The sequence below is a fragment of the Papilio polytes genome, unplaced genomic scaffold (assembly GCF_000836215.1).
Source record: "Papilio polytes unplaced genomic scaffold, Ppol_1.0 DF822289.1, whole genome shotgun sequence".
NCBI lineage: Eukaryota > Metazoa > Arthropoda > Insecta > Lepidoptera > Papilionidae > Papilio > Papilio polytes.
The window spans coordinates 3,407,672-3,426,008 of NW_013526915.1; the positions used below are offsets into that span (position 1 = coordinate 3,407,672).

The 18,337-nt window shown below is 37.3% G+C and overlaps 1 protein-coding gene across 1 annotated transcript in view; it reads right to left on the minus strand.

The window, feature by feature from the left end:
• The window catches only part of LOC106106327 (homeobox protein Hox-A1-like), a 25,164-nt gene extending 9,248 nt beyond the window's left edge, over nt 1–15,916 (minus strand). The window contains exon 1 of the mRNA XM_013286901.1: nt 15,004–15,916. Within this exon, the coding sequence (XP_013142355.1) occupies nt 15,004–15,616 (613 nt within the window). The 5' untranslated portion in view covers nt 15,617–15,916. The remainder of the gene's footprint in view (nt 1–15,003) is intronic.
• Nucleotides 15,917–18,337: the final 2,421 nt, after the last annotated feature.

The window sequence follows — 18,337 nt, forward strand, 5'->3', positions numbered from 1 at the left end:
TATGGTAAAAATGTGGAAACCCTTACGTAGAAATATCACTGCATACCTTGGCTGACACCGACATCAAAGTAAAAATAATTGTACAATATAAACATAACAGTTACAATAAGGTAGGTTTACTAGTTTCAAGGAATTATTTCGTTACTTTTTAGTATACTGTTTTTTTGAGAATATTTTGTTTTTGGTGTATTTTGTTTTGTTTTTAGTGCATTTTGTTTTGTTTTTAGTGTATTTTGTTTGGAAGTCGGTTTTGTTTTTTTATTAAAAAGTTTTATAACATCCTTTTCGTTTTAATGATTCCAAAGAATTACTATACCTCACCTTGACTGTTTATGAAATAATTTAATTGTACGTATGTTTTTTTCTATCTCATAGGATATGCAAACAAAGAACTCCAAGAAGCTTCACAAAACAAAAGAAACATGAAAATCTTTAACCGTTAGCTGTCTATCTGTCTGCTGTCTATCGGTCGAGAATGTTCCAGTTTTTTAATAAAAACTGCGTTACAATATAGTTGTAGATAAGGCAGTAATTGGAAAGCAGGACAAACACGTCAGCAATATCTCCCAAATCCTTTAATCCCCGGCTTCTGGCGGCGATACCCGCCGATACCAGCTCCCGTGTTCAAATTACCAAATTACCTTCATATCAAACATGCCCTGATATTAACAACATATTAATAACGTAGGTCTTTGGTATAACTGTGCCCATGTGTTATTCTGTACAACATACTTTTAAATTATACTAAGCATAGTTTATACTGATATTGTAAATACGAAAGTTCAGATGGATGCATGTTTGATGTAGTTTCTAGCCTAAATGGCTGAACTGATTTCGATGACATTTGACATAGATGTAGAGTCGAGAACGAGACGGAGTCGCGGGCGAAAAGTGGTTGTTTATGTTTTTCAAATTATTGTATTAAAAAAACTAGTACAATATTTCTGTCAATGATAAGCATGCGGATTTTTTATTCGTTTATGTTGACATTAATTATTAAATGTTTCGAAATGTGTAATTTGTTTTTATCCTCTCTTTCCCTTTGCACTATCTCTCTTCTCATACATAAGGGTCGAGATCTTTATTCTTAAACATGGAACAGGGTACTTCTCCTGAAATATATATGATCTTTTAATTACTTATTCGACTCGAGTGTAAGCGAAGTCCATGACGTGTTCATCTCTCCCACGCAGCCCCTAAATAAATAAATGTTGATATTTTTTGGCAGCCCTGAGGGTTGCGGCGGGGTGCGGGGTGCGCGGGGGGCGCGGGGCGGCAGTGATCCGTCACTAGCTGTCGCGGCGTAATGCGCGCGGATGATGTTATTAATAATTCTCTGAGAACTCATACATGTATGTATGGGTAGTGTTGCAAGTACTATGTATGGACTTTTAGTAATTTTTAGGATTATCGTACGAATAGCTAATGTAGGATATATTTATGAATAATTGTTTTTTTTAAAAAAGCCCTTTACTTACTACACTCTTTAGGCTATATATTTTCACGCTATTAAACTTAGGGCTAAATTGGTTGTCAAAAATCGTCTGGCGGGAAATGGATAAAGTACAATGCTGCCAATAACAGCAAAGAAGCTAGGTTGCCATGGTTACTCACAAACAGTTCTCAGCCACCGTCAAGGGCCTTCATTGTCATTGAAGCATTTGAATTTCGACATTTGCAATGGAAAGTTTCAATGTAAACAATAAAGTACAGATTTTACAATGTCTTGCGAATGAAGCCGCACGGCAGGAGCTAGTATAATTATATAGTTACAAATTGTTTACAGATTGCGGTCCGGGATCCGAATTGACATTTGTTCGTGATAATTACCGCACAATGTTACCTGTTGCAAATGCTTCACGTATCAATTGCTATGTTGATCCGCTAATCGTTCTGTAATTGCGCGCGCGCAGCGAATACAGAGGTATTACAAAATTCAAACTTTATAGAGGCTCGTAAACTAAGAACGAATATATTCCCGAGTGGACCCACTGCAAATAGAAGAAAGCATTCACTTTTATAGTACTCCCGCGTATACCGTAATATTACTTAAAATTGTAATATTCGTTGCAGTATTTCGTACGAACTTCCGAGCCGCTATGAAGTGTGAATGGTGTTATACTATTATTTATGAAAGTTACAACGCGGACACACTGACAACTTAACCAGCCCCACTAACACGCTAATGTGTAAATTATTTTTTTTTTAAATCTCATAAAATGCATTGTAAATCGTTAAACGAGTTACGGTACAAATATTTTTTAATGAAAATACAGTAGAAATAAAATGGACCGAAGAAAATACATGTGAGATTTTGATGCTTCGATAATTTTAAAAGTAAAAGTTTGAAAGCAGGTATTTAATGAGCTAAAGAGAATTTTAACGTTCTGAATTTCATAATTAAAAAGATTAAAGTTTACAGTTTGTTTTAAAAATGGTAAGTAATAGTTACAGCAAAATACAGTACAGATTTTAAGTTTATTAGACTCCTGGGCGAAATTTTTACGAGGCCCTGGTATTAACCATAATTTAGAGCGGGCGCATAGCTTTGACGAAACAATCGACAATCACATGACTGTTGGACGATTGTCGATTGTTTTGCAGCCCATTCAACTGTTTAGTTGCACAAATAAAAATCGAGCAGTGTGCGCATACAAGCTTATAGAAATAAAAGCGTGTGTATGAAAGTGTTGCTAATCTGTGGCGCCTCTTTCTATCAGTAGCCCTGGTGCCGCCCAACAGCGCCCTATGCCGGCACTGACAAGACTCCTATTCGCAGAGCTTGAGAGATATACTCGTATTAATTGTCTAATATTAAAATGTGTTACAGAATAATAGAGTAGTGCCGCATATTATTTTCAACTTTGGGTCATATAGTAATAGTTATTTAGCGAGACTTAGGCCACTGCCTGAACACACATAATATTACATGAAGCCCTAACAACCCCAACAATGGCTGAAGGAAATCACAATGCGAAAATAAACAGTAATAGAAATAATAGGGTGAAGAATAAAACTGGGATGGACGGGAACACGTCCCGAGGGAGGCGATCAATCGCCGGCGACGCCTCCGAGGCAGGGGGTCGGGGGGGTGACCGCCCCTCACAGTAGCAACTTTATCCCGAACACCACTAGGTTTTTCTTTTCACATGGTAAAGCCATTTCCAGATTAGGGTCCGATCTCGTTTTACTGATTGAATCGATGTACTTTCAGAATTGGTCTTCTTTGAAATCGTACAACAAAGACATTTTCTGTGCTGTTACATTTCGTAGACATCGTCGTTTAACCGGGGATCGGATGTATGGCTTGCTTGTTTGACACCTTATAAATAAAAAAACCTTAGAAATAAGCGAAAACCTACTAACATGCAGACATTTCGGAAATAGTCTTGGTTTCGTTTTAAATTACTGTAGGTACTACAAGTATAAAAACACTATAAGAATATTGTCAAAGTGTTACATAAATGAATGCATTATCCGGGACTCAGTTGTAGTACATTTAAGATTTTATTATTTTGTTACTAACTTTCGCCCGCGATTCTGTCCGCGTGAGATTAAAAAAAACAAAAGCAAGAAGCCTATGTGTTCTTCCAGACTGTCCTTTATATCTATACCAAATTTCATCCAAATCTATTCATTGGTTTAGGCTACAAACATCCATCGATCCTTACTTTAGCATTTATAATATTAACTAGCTTTCGCCCGCGACTCCATCCGCGTGGTATTAAAAAAACAAAAGAAGGTAGCCTATGTGTTCTTCCAGACTATGCTCTACATATGTTCCAAATTTCATCCAGATCCGTTTAGCCGTTTACAAACGACTAGCCGACCACAAACACTAGCAAACATAGCCGACTACAAACACTAGCAAACATTGATCCATCCGTCTAAACTTTCGCATTTATAATATTAGTATGATTTTCTAGTTTACGCTGTATATAGTAAGTTGGTGTGGCGCAGGCGCACGTGTAAGGCGACGGATATGACGCGACGATACGCTATCAACAATCTGTACGTTATCTGCCTGTGATTTCACGATAGTGTTGCGACACGACGATAGCGCCACGACGCCGACGGTCGCATAGCGTCACACTCAATCAGTTATTGTTTTCTTTGATGTGATGAAGGGAAACTTTTTAACGTTTGTTGACAAAAATTGCTTGTTTACCGAGAATTGTATGTGTCGATATTAGTACAGCTATAACAGTCGATAACTCATTTGTTTTACAGCAAGCGGAGAGTCGTTGCATACGGACTACTGAGAATAAAAATGATCGGTGTAAATCAGGTGTCTCCTTGTTTTAGGTACAAAAGAAAGATGAATTTGATTATCATTAAAAATCTATGAACTTCGATATACCTATTTATTTGTGCGCTGTCATATTTGCGTTGCGTATCAAATCTTACGTTAGATGAGTCGTGGATTTGAAAATATTTTCCATACAGTTTTTATCATTGTTCTCTTTGATGATTTCATAATACTTGTAGAAATAATGAGCCTAAAACAAGTTTAATTTACAGATGTTTATGTAATTTCAAAAGAGTTCGTTTTATTTAGTAGATTTATGTGATTTTGTTACTTTGAATTCGTCAACATTGCCTCAACACCATCACACATAAACGTTGATTAAAACTTATATTCAAACATTCTGAGACGTATATGAAGTGGATGATAATATTTTAAACATCTTTTATCCTCACATTTTGCGCTATCATATTTGTGAAATGTCAATTTCCAATCACGTATTGATTTTATATTTACTTTATAAACAACAATTTACATCTCATCGATCACTGCATTATTTTATTGTTACAAATGTATTGTATGTTTTATCTATTTTAAGATACGTAAGAAAGTTATGTAAGTTCTTTCAGAGGCGGCAGTAACTAACTCAAATAGTTTCAAGTTAGGTAACATTTTCTTTTATTTAATAAGTAGCTGTTCCCGAGCGACTTCAACCGCATGAAATTATGAAAATTTTATCTTATTGTTTACATTTGTAAAATTATCAATTACAAATGTCAAAATGACATGACATGATGACAACCTTGCTTGCTTAATGTTGGCAGCAACTTAAGGTCTTCTCACATTAAATTTTATATCTAAAATATTTACCATCTAAGTTTAATGGCGTTAAAATATATAGCCTAAAGCGTGACGCAAGTGTACGACTTTTTATTTAAAAAAAATAATTATTCAAAAATCTGCTGTAATTGCTGACATCTTAGGAAACAAAGAAGTATGTGTTTACGCTTTATTATAATAGTATATAGATAGATAGATAAATCTTGTGTGTCGTTACATGTCAAATGTGTATACAACAACATGGTTAGCAGTACTCCACAAGGTCAGATAATATCCAGCTGCTCCTGAGACGAATTTATATAATGTTCAGATTGCGTAGTTAAGATAACATATTGACAACATTGATAAACTATACTTAGGATTTACCGAAATAATTTTATTTCTGTTCAAATCATTCCATTTATTTTGCTGTCAAATTTGATTCATTACACACGAAATTACTGTTACGTTCCGTGACGTAATAGTTTGAAATTGATATGAAAAATTATAAAGATATAGTTTGCGAAGAAAGCTTTAGCCGGTGACTCATAAAGGTATTCGAATCTCTAATTATTTTTCACCGTTCCTTTGATTTAACTATCGCAGACCTGTTGTGCGATTGTCGATTGTTTCGAAGTCAATTCAACTGTTAAGTTACACAACTAAAAACGTGTAGTGTGCACCTCTATATTAGCTCATAGGAATTAAAGCGCGACTAAACAGTTGTGCGATAGTTTAATCGAAGGAGTGCGAGCACTTTAAACAAGACTGTCATCTTAGTCCAATGAATGTTTAAGAAAGAAAATACTAGAGAAACAGGTGTGACTCTATTAATGCAGATGAAAACAAAAGCCAAACAGCGTATCTATTCTGTGTATGTTTACCATTATTTAAAAAATAATAAACGACAAAATGAAAACAGATCCACGCTTCTAGATCATGCTTGAAGTTATTTAAATTTTGTTTATGTATAACTCAAGTGACGCGGAGAATCTTGTGTTGTAATATGTCGATAGAGATGATTGATGAAGTAAACATTGATTCCGGTAATCCCGAGTTATGCGACTAACTACTGGACACAAACTTACATTCCTTATGTTATCGATGCATTATCTGCCATGTTTCTGTGTAAATCTGCGAGATATCGCTAAGTTAGTACTTCAGATCTGATTTTGAAACAATGTGAATGGAATATAGCAGTTGGTGTAATCTTTAAATGAAAATTCCAGTCAATAAAGTTATCTAAACATTTTGCACGTGCGTATCTTTATTGAGTATAAAATTTGAAATGCAGAATAATCATTAGTAACTAGTAATTTTAAAACAGATTCGCTTTCGTTTTAAAATATAGTTTTACATTAAAAATATTTCTATTGGTGAAAAAAGTATGTGAAGTGAGCAACAACGCGGCCATAACGAGGCAGCCCACTACTCACGGCGACGCACTTATCTCGCGACAGAGACGTTACGTTGGCCTAATTGATTTATTGAGTGTTGACATTGAGTGTAGGACTCTGTGCTCCGGAAGCCCCACTACAAATATAATAAATTATTAAAGCGTGCGATAGTGGTCGCGGTGATCGATCGCGCGACGCCTAATCGATGAGCCCGGCCCTGCAGCTGTACCGTATCCAACATGGCCGCCCACCAAATGTCAAACTGACATCTATATTACGAACGCATTGTCCGTATTATTTACCGTTATTTACATATGCATTGTTGTTTATCCGATTGTCCGTTTAAATCATTTGTTACTTCTGAATACGCTTCTGTGATATCAGTACCTATTATGTTTTTTTTTTCAAACAAGTAAATTATTTAGAGAATATTATTTCGTTTTTAAACAATTAGTCGTTTAAAGACACAGACTGCAATGAGACTTCAATATAAGACTTTAAACCTGATTTCCTTTAACGAAATACAACTAGGAAGAAAAATAATCGATTTATTTATATAATAAGAAACCTTACAGATTTATTTATCGAAGTACAAACAAATATTTCATTGATAAGGATTATAGTCGCCAAATTTTGATACGTGTCTGTCTAAAACGATTTTTCCTGACCACTGTAAACCCATTGCAGATAACATTGACATGAGCTTAGCAAAGTAAAAATACATTTCGTTAGAAACGCAAACGAAGTTTACAATTTAAACGTAACAAACTGTTACACAATAATATAACTCGTAAAAAATAAGTATAATAAAATGCAAGTTGAAATGTTTTTTTATTAAATTGAAATCTTACTTCTTACTAATATTATAAATGCGAATTTTAGATGGATAGATGTTTGTTAGAGTTTGAAGCCTTAGCGACTGAACGGATCTCGATAAAAGTTCGCATAGATGTGGAGGCTTGTCTGTAAGCACACATAGAATTTAAAAAAAGTATTTTTTAAATTCCACGCGGTCAGAATCGCGGACGAATGCTAGTTTACAATATTTTTTAATAAATGTACAATGAGTGTTTGGTTAGCTAATGTTGGTATTGTTATCAAACAGAACAATAAATGTATACTTGTAAGATATAATCTACCTTAATCTTGTATTTGGCGGCCGTGTACATTTGTAAAATTTCCAATCACAAACAAGGGGCCTTCGAGCCTTGACCGATATCTCCTGCCCCATCATAAATCTTCCAGCAGATATCTTCTGCCTTGTCATAAATCTCCCTGTCGATAAGCTGAGGTTTGCTGCCGCGTCAGCAATCGCTCAAGTATTGCGATTGTTATACGTATTTACTCGCAAAAGATTATGCATTTTAAGATTAGTATGGGCCACTTAAATTGTGAGATCTTTATGTTATTTTAAGATACCAAATCAAAAGTGTATTAAATAGGCATGTAAATAGTTATTTAACAATCAAAAACATAAAAATATCTGTTTTTGTTGTTATTATATTATTTTATGTTTTAATTTTTCGCGCTGTTCTTTCTATATTCTATGTAATATCAAGTGAGGATACATGTAATTGAATTCTAATTAACAGTGAATTCAATGAGGCCGAACACAATTAACATTGTTGTTGTCAATTTCCTGTAATAAAAATCCGATGTCCCTCCCAAATACACGCTCGAGATAAGATAGCAGGAGTGATTTGTGAAGTGGCAACAAGCGGCGATATACCGATACCGATATGCCGATACGGCGATATACCGATATCACACCTAATCGCCGCGGACCGACCTGTCCAATTTGCGATAATCGTCCGATAAGCGTTCCATGTCGAAACCATGAAACTTTTAATCCGAGTGACGCAAATTATTTTTAGGTAGGACGTTACATTACTTCACTAAATCCTGATTCCCTATTTTCCAACAAGTAGTATACCCAATAAACGTTTTTTTAATTTGAAATTCTTTTTCATTAATTTCTTAAACGGACATTTTTGATACATTTAAAACTTAAATTCTTAATCCTCCTTATCCTACTCCCGTAGTGGCGCAGCAGATCCCCCACATAACTCTGTCATACGTCATCTCAGTCATCAGCATCACACCCTTCTTGGTCATGTCACCTTTCACGCAATCCGTCCATCTCCTTATACATTTATTAATTAGATTCCCTAAATGTTCATAAATCAAAGTATTGCTTTTTATTCATCTCAAAGAGTCAACGACCGATAGAAACGATGCCTCCAAAACGTTCAACTCTAAAGGAATAATAACATGTAAATCGTAATCCTGTGATAGGCTAATTCATCGAAAGTCGAAGGACAGAATTTACGGTTCCGTATGAGTTTTTAATAAAAACAAAAATGGTACGGACGCCATTATAATGTTTATAGTCTACTAGCTTTCGCCGGCGACTCCGTCTGCGTGGAATTAAAAAAACCAAAATTGAGTAGCCTATGTGTTCTTCCAGGCTATCCTCTATGTCTGCGCCAAATTTCATCGAGATCTGTTCAGCCGTTTAGTCTACAAACTCTAACAAACATCCATTCATCTAAACTTTCGCATTTATAATATTAGTAAAAATTAAGAGAGTAATAAAAAATCTAAATCTATGCTAACTTATAAAGAGGAAAGATTTGTATTTTTGTAAGTATTGAAATAACTCAAAAACTACTAGACCGATTTAAAAAAGCCTTTTACCATTTGAAAGATACGTTATCGCTGAGTAACATAGGCTATGTTTTTAAATTTCACGTGGACAAAGTTACGAGCAGCTACTGACATATAAAACCTAACTATTAAAACGACTTTAACTTCAAAATTATTCGTCAATCACATCTCAATGACAGAAGAGTTCACTCTTCAGTCTATTGCAAAAAAAAATCAAGTAATTTTTTCGTCTTTTTCTCAATGACATAGAGAACCCTAAACATAGATTATTAATGACTTATTCAACAATATTAATATACCATGATGGTACGCCTCCCACGACTGGGATATCATAATCTGCGGCTAGACAATGGGGCTACAGGAATGCGTTCATATCAATACCGTGTGGGTCAACTTTAAGAGCGCACACATAAACTATGGCACAACTGTTTAGTCTTGCATTGATTCCTATGAGCTACAGACGTGCGCACACTATTCGATTTATAGTTGTGCAACTAAACAGTTGAGCTGCGAAACAATCGACGATCGCAGTTATGCGATTGTTTAGTTAAAAGTGTGCGCCCGCTCTTAACGTCCGCTACTACTTTAATGATACAAAGAACTGTAATCCCGTGTATCTATACGTTTGAATTATCGTTCAAGATTCGAAATCTGGCAAAATGATAAACTCATTATCATCATCACGTTAGATATGAAGTAAAATTATTTTTGATACTCTTATTACGCCGTTGTCAGATGAGATATTTCGAATTTTCTATAGCAAGTGGCTACTAAAATTCCCCGAAATAACGTAATGACTTTTGTCTATAGAGATCCGTATTAACAGACATTTGCAAAGGATATTTGTATACCGTTATAACCACCTCCTTTTCACATCTATTACTTATACGAAAACGCTGGAAAGGTAAGTACTTTTCTAAAATAAATTTCCTTCCATTTAACGTCTGTTTTCGGGCAACCCTGTCCATTTTACTTTAATCAGAGTTACAGATGGTATTCACTATAATAATGACTAGTCTTAAGGCGACTTTTTTGTTATAACTGTAAGTTATAAGTTTAAGTGTGTATCTACAAGTTGGGCATTGTAAGTCAGGGCACAACAATCGCTAATCATATTATTGATATGAGGCAAGTGGTGGGTCATTACCGGCGCGAGGGCGCGAGGGTTGCGCAGGGTTGTGCCATTTCGTCGTACTGTTGTTATTTTGATAATGCAAAATTTAATTTAACTCATTACTAAAACATCCATTAGTCTGAATTATTTAAAAGGAGAAATAAAACCAGGTAAAAAGCTTATGAAAAGTAAAGTACAACTTCAAAACTTGATAATGGTTTAAAATCAATTGGAAACAAAGACTTTGAAAAATCTGATTTTTGTTACATTTCTTTCGAAATCTACAAGTTTGTATGATTTCCACATTTCAAACCAAAAGTGAAAACTATAGCGTAGTTAAGTGCCATGTGACAGATGACAGCCCTGCGCGTTGCGTGCTAGATGTCGCGATAGGGGGCGCCACTCGCTAGCGGAGCGCTCGGCCTAGCTTGTAGCGTGGTACAAGGCACAAGCTGAACGATTATAAACGAATAAGATATATTAACAAGTTATACTGAGTTTATTTGTTTCTTCATCGAGTAACCTAAAAGCAAGTGATATATATTGTAATGAATCTCTAAACATTTTATGAGATTCGTATAAAAATAAGTACCTATTTGATATTACTGATATGAAAAATAGATCGATCGATAATATATAGTTTAATTAAAAATGTTAAGATCCAAACAAAACGGTAGAAAGTAGAGTAAAGTTAAAAACATGGATCAAAAGTTAAAGCGTGTAATTTGTACCACAGGGTACACGCTGGCTAATGCAGGTGACTTGCAAGCGCTGGCCATTAGAGGCGACCAGCGGCCACACCGCGCCGCTGTAATAACCGAGCTCGCGAATTAGCTACACTAGCCACTTCGCCGCCGCGCCGCTAAGAACTAAAACCCTTCCATTATGCTAATACATGATTACATATTAAAATTTCGACCATTACAACACTTTACCGATAAAATAATACATCTAAAAGGCGCTAAAATCGTACAATTCTATGGGAAATCCAAGTGTTTTAAGTTCAAAGAGGTCTTTGGAAGGTTTATTGTATTATGTTTTGGTATATGGTAGCAGAAATATCCTTTTTGGAAAGAAGACATGTGAACAATATGAAAATCCCCTCGACATTTTTAATAATCCGCGATACTCCGATCTTGATACATCGACTGTTGAATTATATTGATACAATCTAATTTTGTTGACTGCACAGAAAAGGAATACTGCAAATATAGAAAACATATACTGTCAAATTTCAACTTTATTTCTATAACATTTAGATCGTATTTAGAAAACGACAATGTATACAAAGTTTACAGAATACGGGACGGTTGGATCTCGTGTGGAATGACATCGTGAGATATCGGTAGTGCCAATTTACATTTGCGGTGCGACAGGATCTATAGCTGTCATATTTACGTTCAGTCTAACGTCAATATTTGACTGGAGATCGGCTTGAGAGCGACAGATAAGCGTTTGCGAGCGTCTCGGGTCCGCGAGTTGGCATTGTAGAGGCACACCACAATAGATAGCATCGATGGAGTTTGACGGGTCGTGTGTGGGCCGCCTTGCCCCGCGTGCTCCGCCGCCGCTCGCAAAATGATTCACGAACGTATTTGTGCTTTATCAAGACGTCTAATATAGTTCCTTATCACCGGAGCGTAGACGACACGGCTCGCTTGACCCCTAAAGGTCGATCGTTTCGGAGAAATCCAAGTAGAACCTGGGGTCCGCGAGTACTTGTATTGAGTTTTTGGCGCATTGACGTTGGAGAATTAGTGTTCATTTGTTTTTTAACTTAACACAAAGCTCAACGTACAATATGTTGTCCTGATCCTAAGTTTAATTAATCGTACATTTTATTATACATTGGCTTTTTGACCAAGGACAAAATTTATAGTTAAGCAATTGTTAGCCTCAACTTTACCCGTGTTAGTTGACAAAGGGATCGAAATGTAACGCACTACTTTCATTAGCATATTGACCCTAATTTAGAAGTGTCCAACTACCCGCGTCAAAATCCGACGGAAACATTGACGTTAATAATTTTATACAATTCTTCGCTTTAACTGATAATTTCAACAGAACAGTTCGACGTTAAAACTCAGTCAGTTGTCGCTATTTGACAAATCGGTTGAATAACATTTTATAAAGCGAGATTAACTGACAAAAGATAACTTGACTTTTTGACGTTATTAAAACAATATAACCACGACAATTTACTTCACTTCTTCATGTCTTTAATCTGGTTTAGAGTAAGCTTACATTGCTACAAATTGCCAGTCATTTTCCGCGATCAAGGAGTGAACTTAATTAATTGGCAATTTGTCATGCTGGGGCATGTCATCTTGGCAATGAACAAATTGCTCGTCACCATGACAGAACGTTAACTAAACAATATTTTAGTGTAAATACAGCATCTAAGTCGGTACCAGTCTCATATGTTGGTATTGAAACCAGTTTGTTACCTGTTTGTGTTTTGACGTACAGGTACCTCCAGCCATTTGTGGTACGGTTTTAAATGTAAAATTTTTTAAGAGGAAGTTTGTTGTAATGGGAAAGCTATTCCACGTGTTGTAATAAAACAATGAGTTACTTGGATAATTTTATATCTATTTCCTAATAACTTTAATGTTAAAATGTGGCGAAAAGCAAAGGTTAAATCATCTAGGCTTAGTAGATAAGGTAATAAGGACAGTTAGTAATGTACGTAATCCTCAAAGACCGAAGTTTCAATCGATTGTTTTAGCTTTTTTCCATACCACCCTCTTGCAAGTCGCGTGCCGGCCACAACAAACACGGGGCTTAGACGCACGGGGGCTTAGGGGCACGGGGGATAAGCTCGTTGTCGGGTCGCGTGAGGCGGCGCGGCCGGACGAGCCGTGTCCTTTGCGTATTTCCTTCTAATTAGCTTTTTGGGTTAAACTACTTGCTAGATTAGTGTTAACAAAGAAAGACTCAAGAAACTACACGCAAACACATTCTATTTAAAATTATATTTACTTAAAATACTAAAGTTTTTTGTTAAAAGAAACAGATATTTATTATTTGTAAAATACTATAGTTCTTACATAAAAATTTTGAATGACAAAAAACACATAGAAATCAGAGAAACTCTGGAATAGTCGCTGACGCCTTACACTTTGGCCTTCACTATCTAGCGCCCAGGGCTGTCGCTGTTAAGTTCTAAATGTAATCCTATAGCATGAATAGGAATTTATCTATTTATCAGTTAGTCAATAGACGTGTCAAACCTAGGTCAATGCTGACGCCTGTCACCTGTCCCGGCCAGACCAGAGAATGTAACATAAAGCTGTCTTACGCTATTACTAATTTACCTTGTACATTTGTAAAGTAATCACGGATTTAATGAACATTAGTGTTGGAATTCTAAGGATGCAAACTGACCAGTAAAAGTTCGGTTGATTATTATTTTGAGATCTAAAGAGGGTTTATAATTAATCTATACTATCTATGCTATTATAATAAATTGTAAACACACACTTTTTTGTTGCCTAAGATGTCAGCAATTATAGCATATTTTTGAATAATTCTTCTTTTAATAAAAAGCCCTACACTTACATCATGCTTTAAGCTAAATATTTTTACGCCATTAAACTTAGGGGGTAAAAATTTTGGATAAAAACCCTAATGTGGGAAAGAGACCATAAGTTGCTGTCAACATCAAGAAAGAAAGATTGCTATGGTTTGTCATGTCATGTCATTTTGACATTTGTTATTGATAATTTGATAAATGTAAACAATAAAATTAAATTTTCATAATTTTATGCGGATGAAGCCGCACAGGAACAGCTAGTGATAAATATTGTGAAAGACGGGTAGGCTACGCAACTTCGCAACATAATGAATGTAACAATTTTATTTATGTACTAGTTTTTACCAGTGACTCCGTTCGCGAGGGATTAAAAAGCCATGTGTTCTTTCAGACTATGGGCAACGTTCAACCGTTTAGGAGATACTTTCTAACAAATTTACCATCGACAAAGCATATAAACTATCGCATTTATGATGTCAGTTAATTAATTTCGTCATTATAATACTGTTATTTGACCATTACATCATGGATTAAGAAAAAAATTATGAGTGCCTATATTTTTAAAACACAAGCACAGGTGTCAAAGGTCTCGCAGTAGGTGTATGTAGTCTGCGGGTCCGGGATCACAACTCGTGACCCCGTCCGTCACAATAACATGCCGGCAGCCGGCAGTGCGCCACCGCGCCACCGCGCCATCGCGCCACGGGTCATTTTAATTGACATACTAACTAGCGACTGTCAGGTCATTAATGTTAAATCTGACACAACTTCTGTTCGCAGCGAGAATATTAATTTAATTTATTTTAATTGTTGCGGCTAGATTTAGGCTACATTAAAGTTTAGAATTACAGAAGGACTGCAGCACATATAGTGTTGTTTTACCTCTTTTCATCTGAGATTGTTAAAGTCAAAAATGCGCAAGATAACATTGTTTATTATCAAATTAAGAAAGTGAGTATTTTTTAATAGCAATTTTACTAAAACTTATAAGACTTTCCTATACCTACAAGAATTAACTACATTTAGGCTAGGTCTAAGAACAAAAACCAAATAATCCTATAATGTGTGTGTCCTAAAGTGTGAGAAGTCCTACTTAAACGCTACATCCTATTAAAATGGCTCAAGGTGCGTTTTTATTACGTTGGAATTTTTGTTTGAATGCTCACTTCTATTGTAACGTATTATATCTTACTAAACTTTTAACAAATAAAAAAATCGTACTCACCAGTTGGTTTGGGTACGTTCCTCTTGACCTGCATCCACTTGTAGGTGGGCACAGCGTGCGCGGCGTGCGGCGCGTGCTGAGCGTGCTGCGCGTGCGGCGCGTGCGCGTGCGGGCCCAGCGCGTGCAGCTCGGCATCGCGTGGGAAGCCCTCACGCAGCCCTAGGAATTCGTCCTTGGGCTGGTAGGGGTCGAAGTCCCCGCAGGGCAGCGGTGAGCCGTGTGCCGAGTGCGCACCGTACTGTACGCCTTCCTCCACGAAGTGCATGTTGTACTTCGTCTCCAGGTAGTGCCCGTCCAGTTTGTGCTCATCCCTGTGCACGAGGGGCATGTGGGGCGTGTGGGGCGTGTGCGGCGTGTGGGGCGTGAGGGGCGCGTGCGGGGCGAGAGGCGGCGCGGGATACGCGTGCTGCAGCTCGCCATAGTCCAGGTTGGTGTAACAGAGTCCGGCGTCTGTGCTGATGACGGGCGGAGTGTCTAGTGGCGCCGGCGGTGCGGGCTCGTAGTACTGCTGCTGGTCGTAGTAGCCCTCGTGGCAGTCGTACTGGCAGGGCGGCGGGTAGTACTCGCCGCAGCCCTGCTGCTCGCCGTATAGGCCCACATCCATGGTCATCATGTCGGATGTGCCGATGCGCCGTCACCGCGCACGTCGCCGGCGCGACTCCCGCCGCACTGAGCGCGCCGTTTCGCCTCGCCACGCGCAACACTATTTATCCTAATCACGCCAAAACTTCGAATCTTCCATTCCACTGTTACGCGGTCTCAGCCCGCGGACCGACGGAGACGATATAGAGGTATAGATACGCCGCGATAACCGGATGACGCGCCGGTTACGGCTTTCCACGACCGAGTTTTGTTAATGGATTTAAGTGTTTTAAAATGGAGCGCGGCGGCGAGGCGACCGTGATTGTGGACAGCCGTGGACGGTTAGCGGCGTCGGGTGCGCCGGGTCGGGCGGTCCGGGCGGGCCAGCAGGCGGGGCGGCGCCGCGGGGTGCGCGGCCAATGAGCGCGCGGCGCCGTGCGGGCGGGCGCCGGTTGGCCGCCGGCGGGCCGGGCCGGGCTCGTGTTATTTACCGCATCCTCCGAACGCCGTACAGCCCTGCCTGCACTACACTGCATACTATACAATGTGTCACTTTTTCTTTCTCTGTATGGACTTTATTCGGACGTGCAGACTCGTTTTATCGACAGCAATCGAGGCGTGCGAATTTGTTGCTTTTGTGTTCCCAAAAAAAAAACTATTCTTTGCACATTGTATGTAACTTCTTATATTCCTGCCATACTCCAAATAGATACAAAATAATGACAACTAGTGGCTGAATCTGCCACTACATGTTTCATAGGTACTGATCAAGGAATCCACAGGATCTTTGATATGATGAAAAATCTGGAATACAAATTTATTCATCATACATCAATATACTCGTCGTGAAATTAGTATGACACAAATAACTTCAATTAGGAAGTTCTGTAATTGATACTGTCTCAGTTTTGCAACATAGATATTTGCAATTTATCTGCAGTTACTGTACAGTGCACTGTGGCTGTAGTAATCTTTGCGCGCATTATGGCAATCCGAGAAATATAAACTTACAACACAACTTAAATACATAATCTAGGAGTGTATACATAATATTAAAGATACTATTAAGCTACTTCTTTATCTAGACCATTTTAACCTTATTTGGCGCTCAGGAGCGAAGGTAAAAATTATTGTGAAAGTAGTGTTGGCTTGTACCATATCGTTTTCTGTCCAGCCCAAGGTATAGACGGTTCAGATTCTTGTCTTAAATTTCTCTAATATGTTTTATAAGTCATTGTGATTTGTTCTAAATGTAAACCAGGGTAACAACGTGGTTAGACAGGACTAGATGTTTTAATTAAGGTGATAATTGTAGGTATCGATGATGTCATCGCAAATAAGTAGATGTTAATATAAGTTGCAACACAAATACATAAGGGTTTCTTTTATAACAAAAACAAAACATATTGTAACCTTTTGGAGACTGCTATAGCAATAGACATTACCACACGAGGAGCAGTCACGATAAGCCAAAGGCGAGACGCGACGGTTCCCTTCTGTCTCACAACAAATTTTATTTTGAAATCAAAATAACCTTTATAACTATACCACTAATGACTATTTTCGTTTGTCAGTTACCTGTTGGTGCATTGCTATAAATATTTTAATGAGGAGAGACGTGTTAATGTCCGAGACGCGACAGATAACGACGGCTGTAACATACACGGCTAGGGCTGTTGAGCAAGGTATCGATAATTTCTGCGCGTAGATGGTTTCTTCTGTTTAAACAGTTATTTAAAAACATGTTCTTTTCTAATTCTCGTGGAAATTCGACATTCAAAAATAGAGATGAAACAAAAGAAGAAAGCGCAATAAACGCAAGCAAAGACGCACTGATTAAACTATTGGTGTTATTTATATTTTCTTTGAATGTAGAATCTATTTAAAATACAAGTAATGAGTACCTACGAATTAAATTAAAATATTCAATATGAAATATAAATTAACATAACATGTAAGTGTATACCATTTGTATGGAATAATCAAATAATTTCGAAAGGTCCTGTCACTCGAATGATAAATAAAATATTTTACACAATTATAATTGTACGAAAATGTACAATTAGTCTTTGTTTTTTGTCGATAGAGATCTTATCGTAACCCTTCCCTACTGCAGTGGGCATTCAATTAAGTTGTCGAGTGCCGTTCTCGTTCTCGCTCACTCTTGTTATACTCGTGTCTAGCTGTCCCTGTCCCGCACAGCAACGGAAGCTTGCGTTATGTGGTAATGATTAATGGCGATAGGGGCTGTAAGGGCCGCTGCTGAAGGGTTAACTCTTAACTTTTTTTATTTAATGGCAATGAAAAGGCAATTAAAGTAGCCATGCGGAGATAGCGTGAAATTGATAGTTTACTAACGTAACCTTCAAAGTTTTTATCTCAATGGGGTTAAAGGTTTAAAAAAAGTTTCGATCGTTAGTTAAAAACTTATTTATACTGTTACTGTACAGTTAGACAAGTGTCTAGTCTAGATATAATTCGCGTCTTTGCGCAAAAGCCTAGCTTATTTTTATGTTTATAAAATTAGCGCTTTTTCATTTTGTACTTATCTCCCGGTCATTTTAATAAATGAAGGTTCGCCCACAGTCTCAGATAACAACAAACTCGCCTAAAACCCTAACACGTTATTATATCAACATTTCTAAAAAAGCTCAGCGAACACGCTTCCACCATTATTAATCAAATCTTGCGTCAAAACACTGTGATGTGTTCACTCACCACTACCTAATAACCCTTTTAACACCTACTCCAT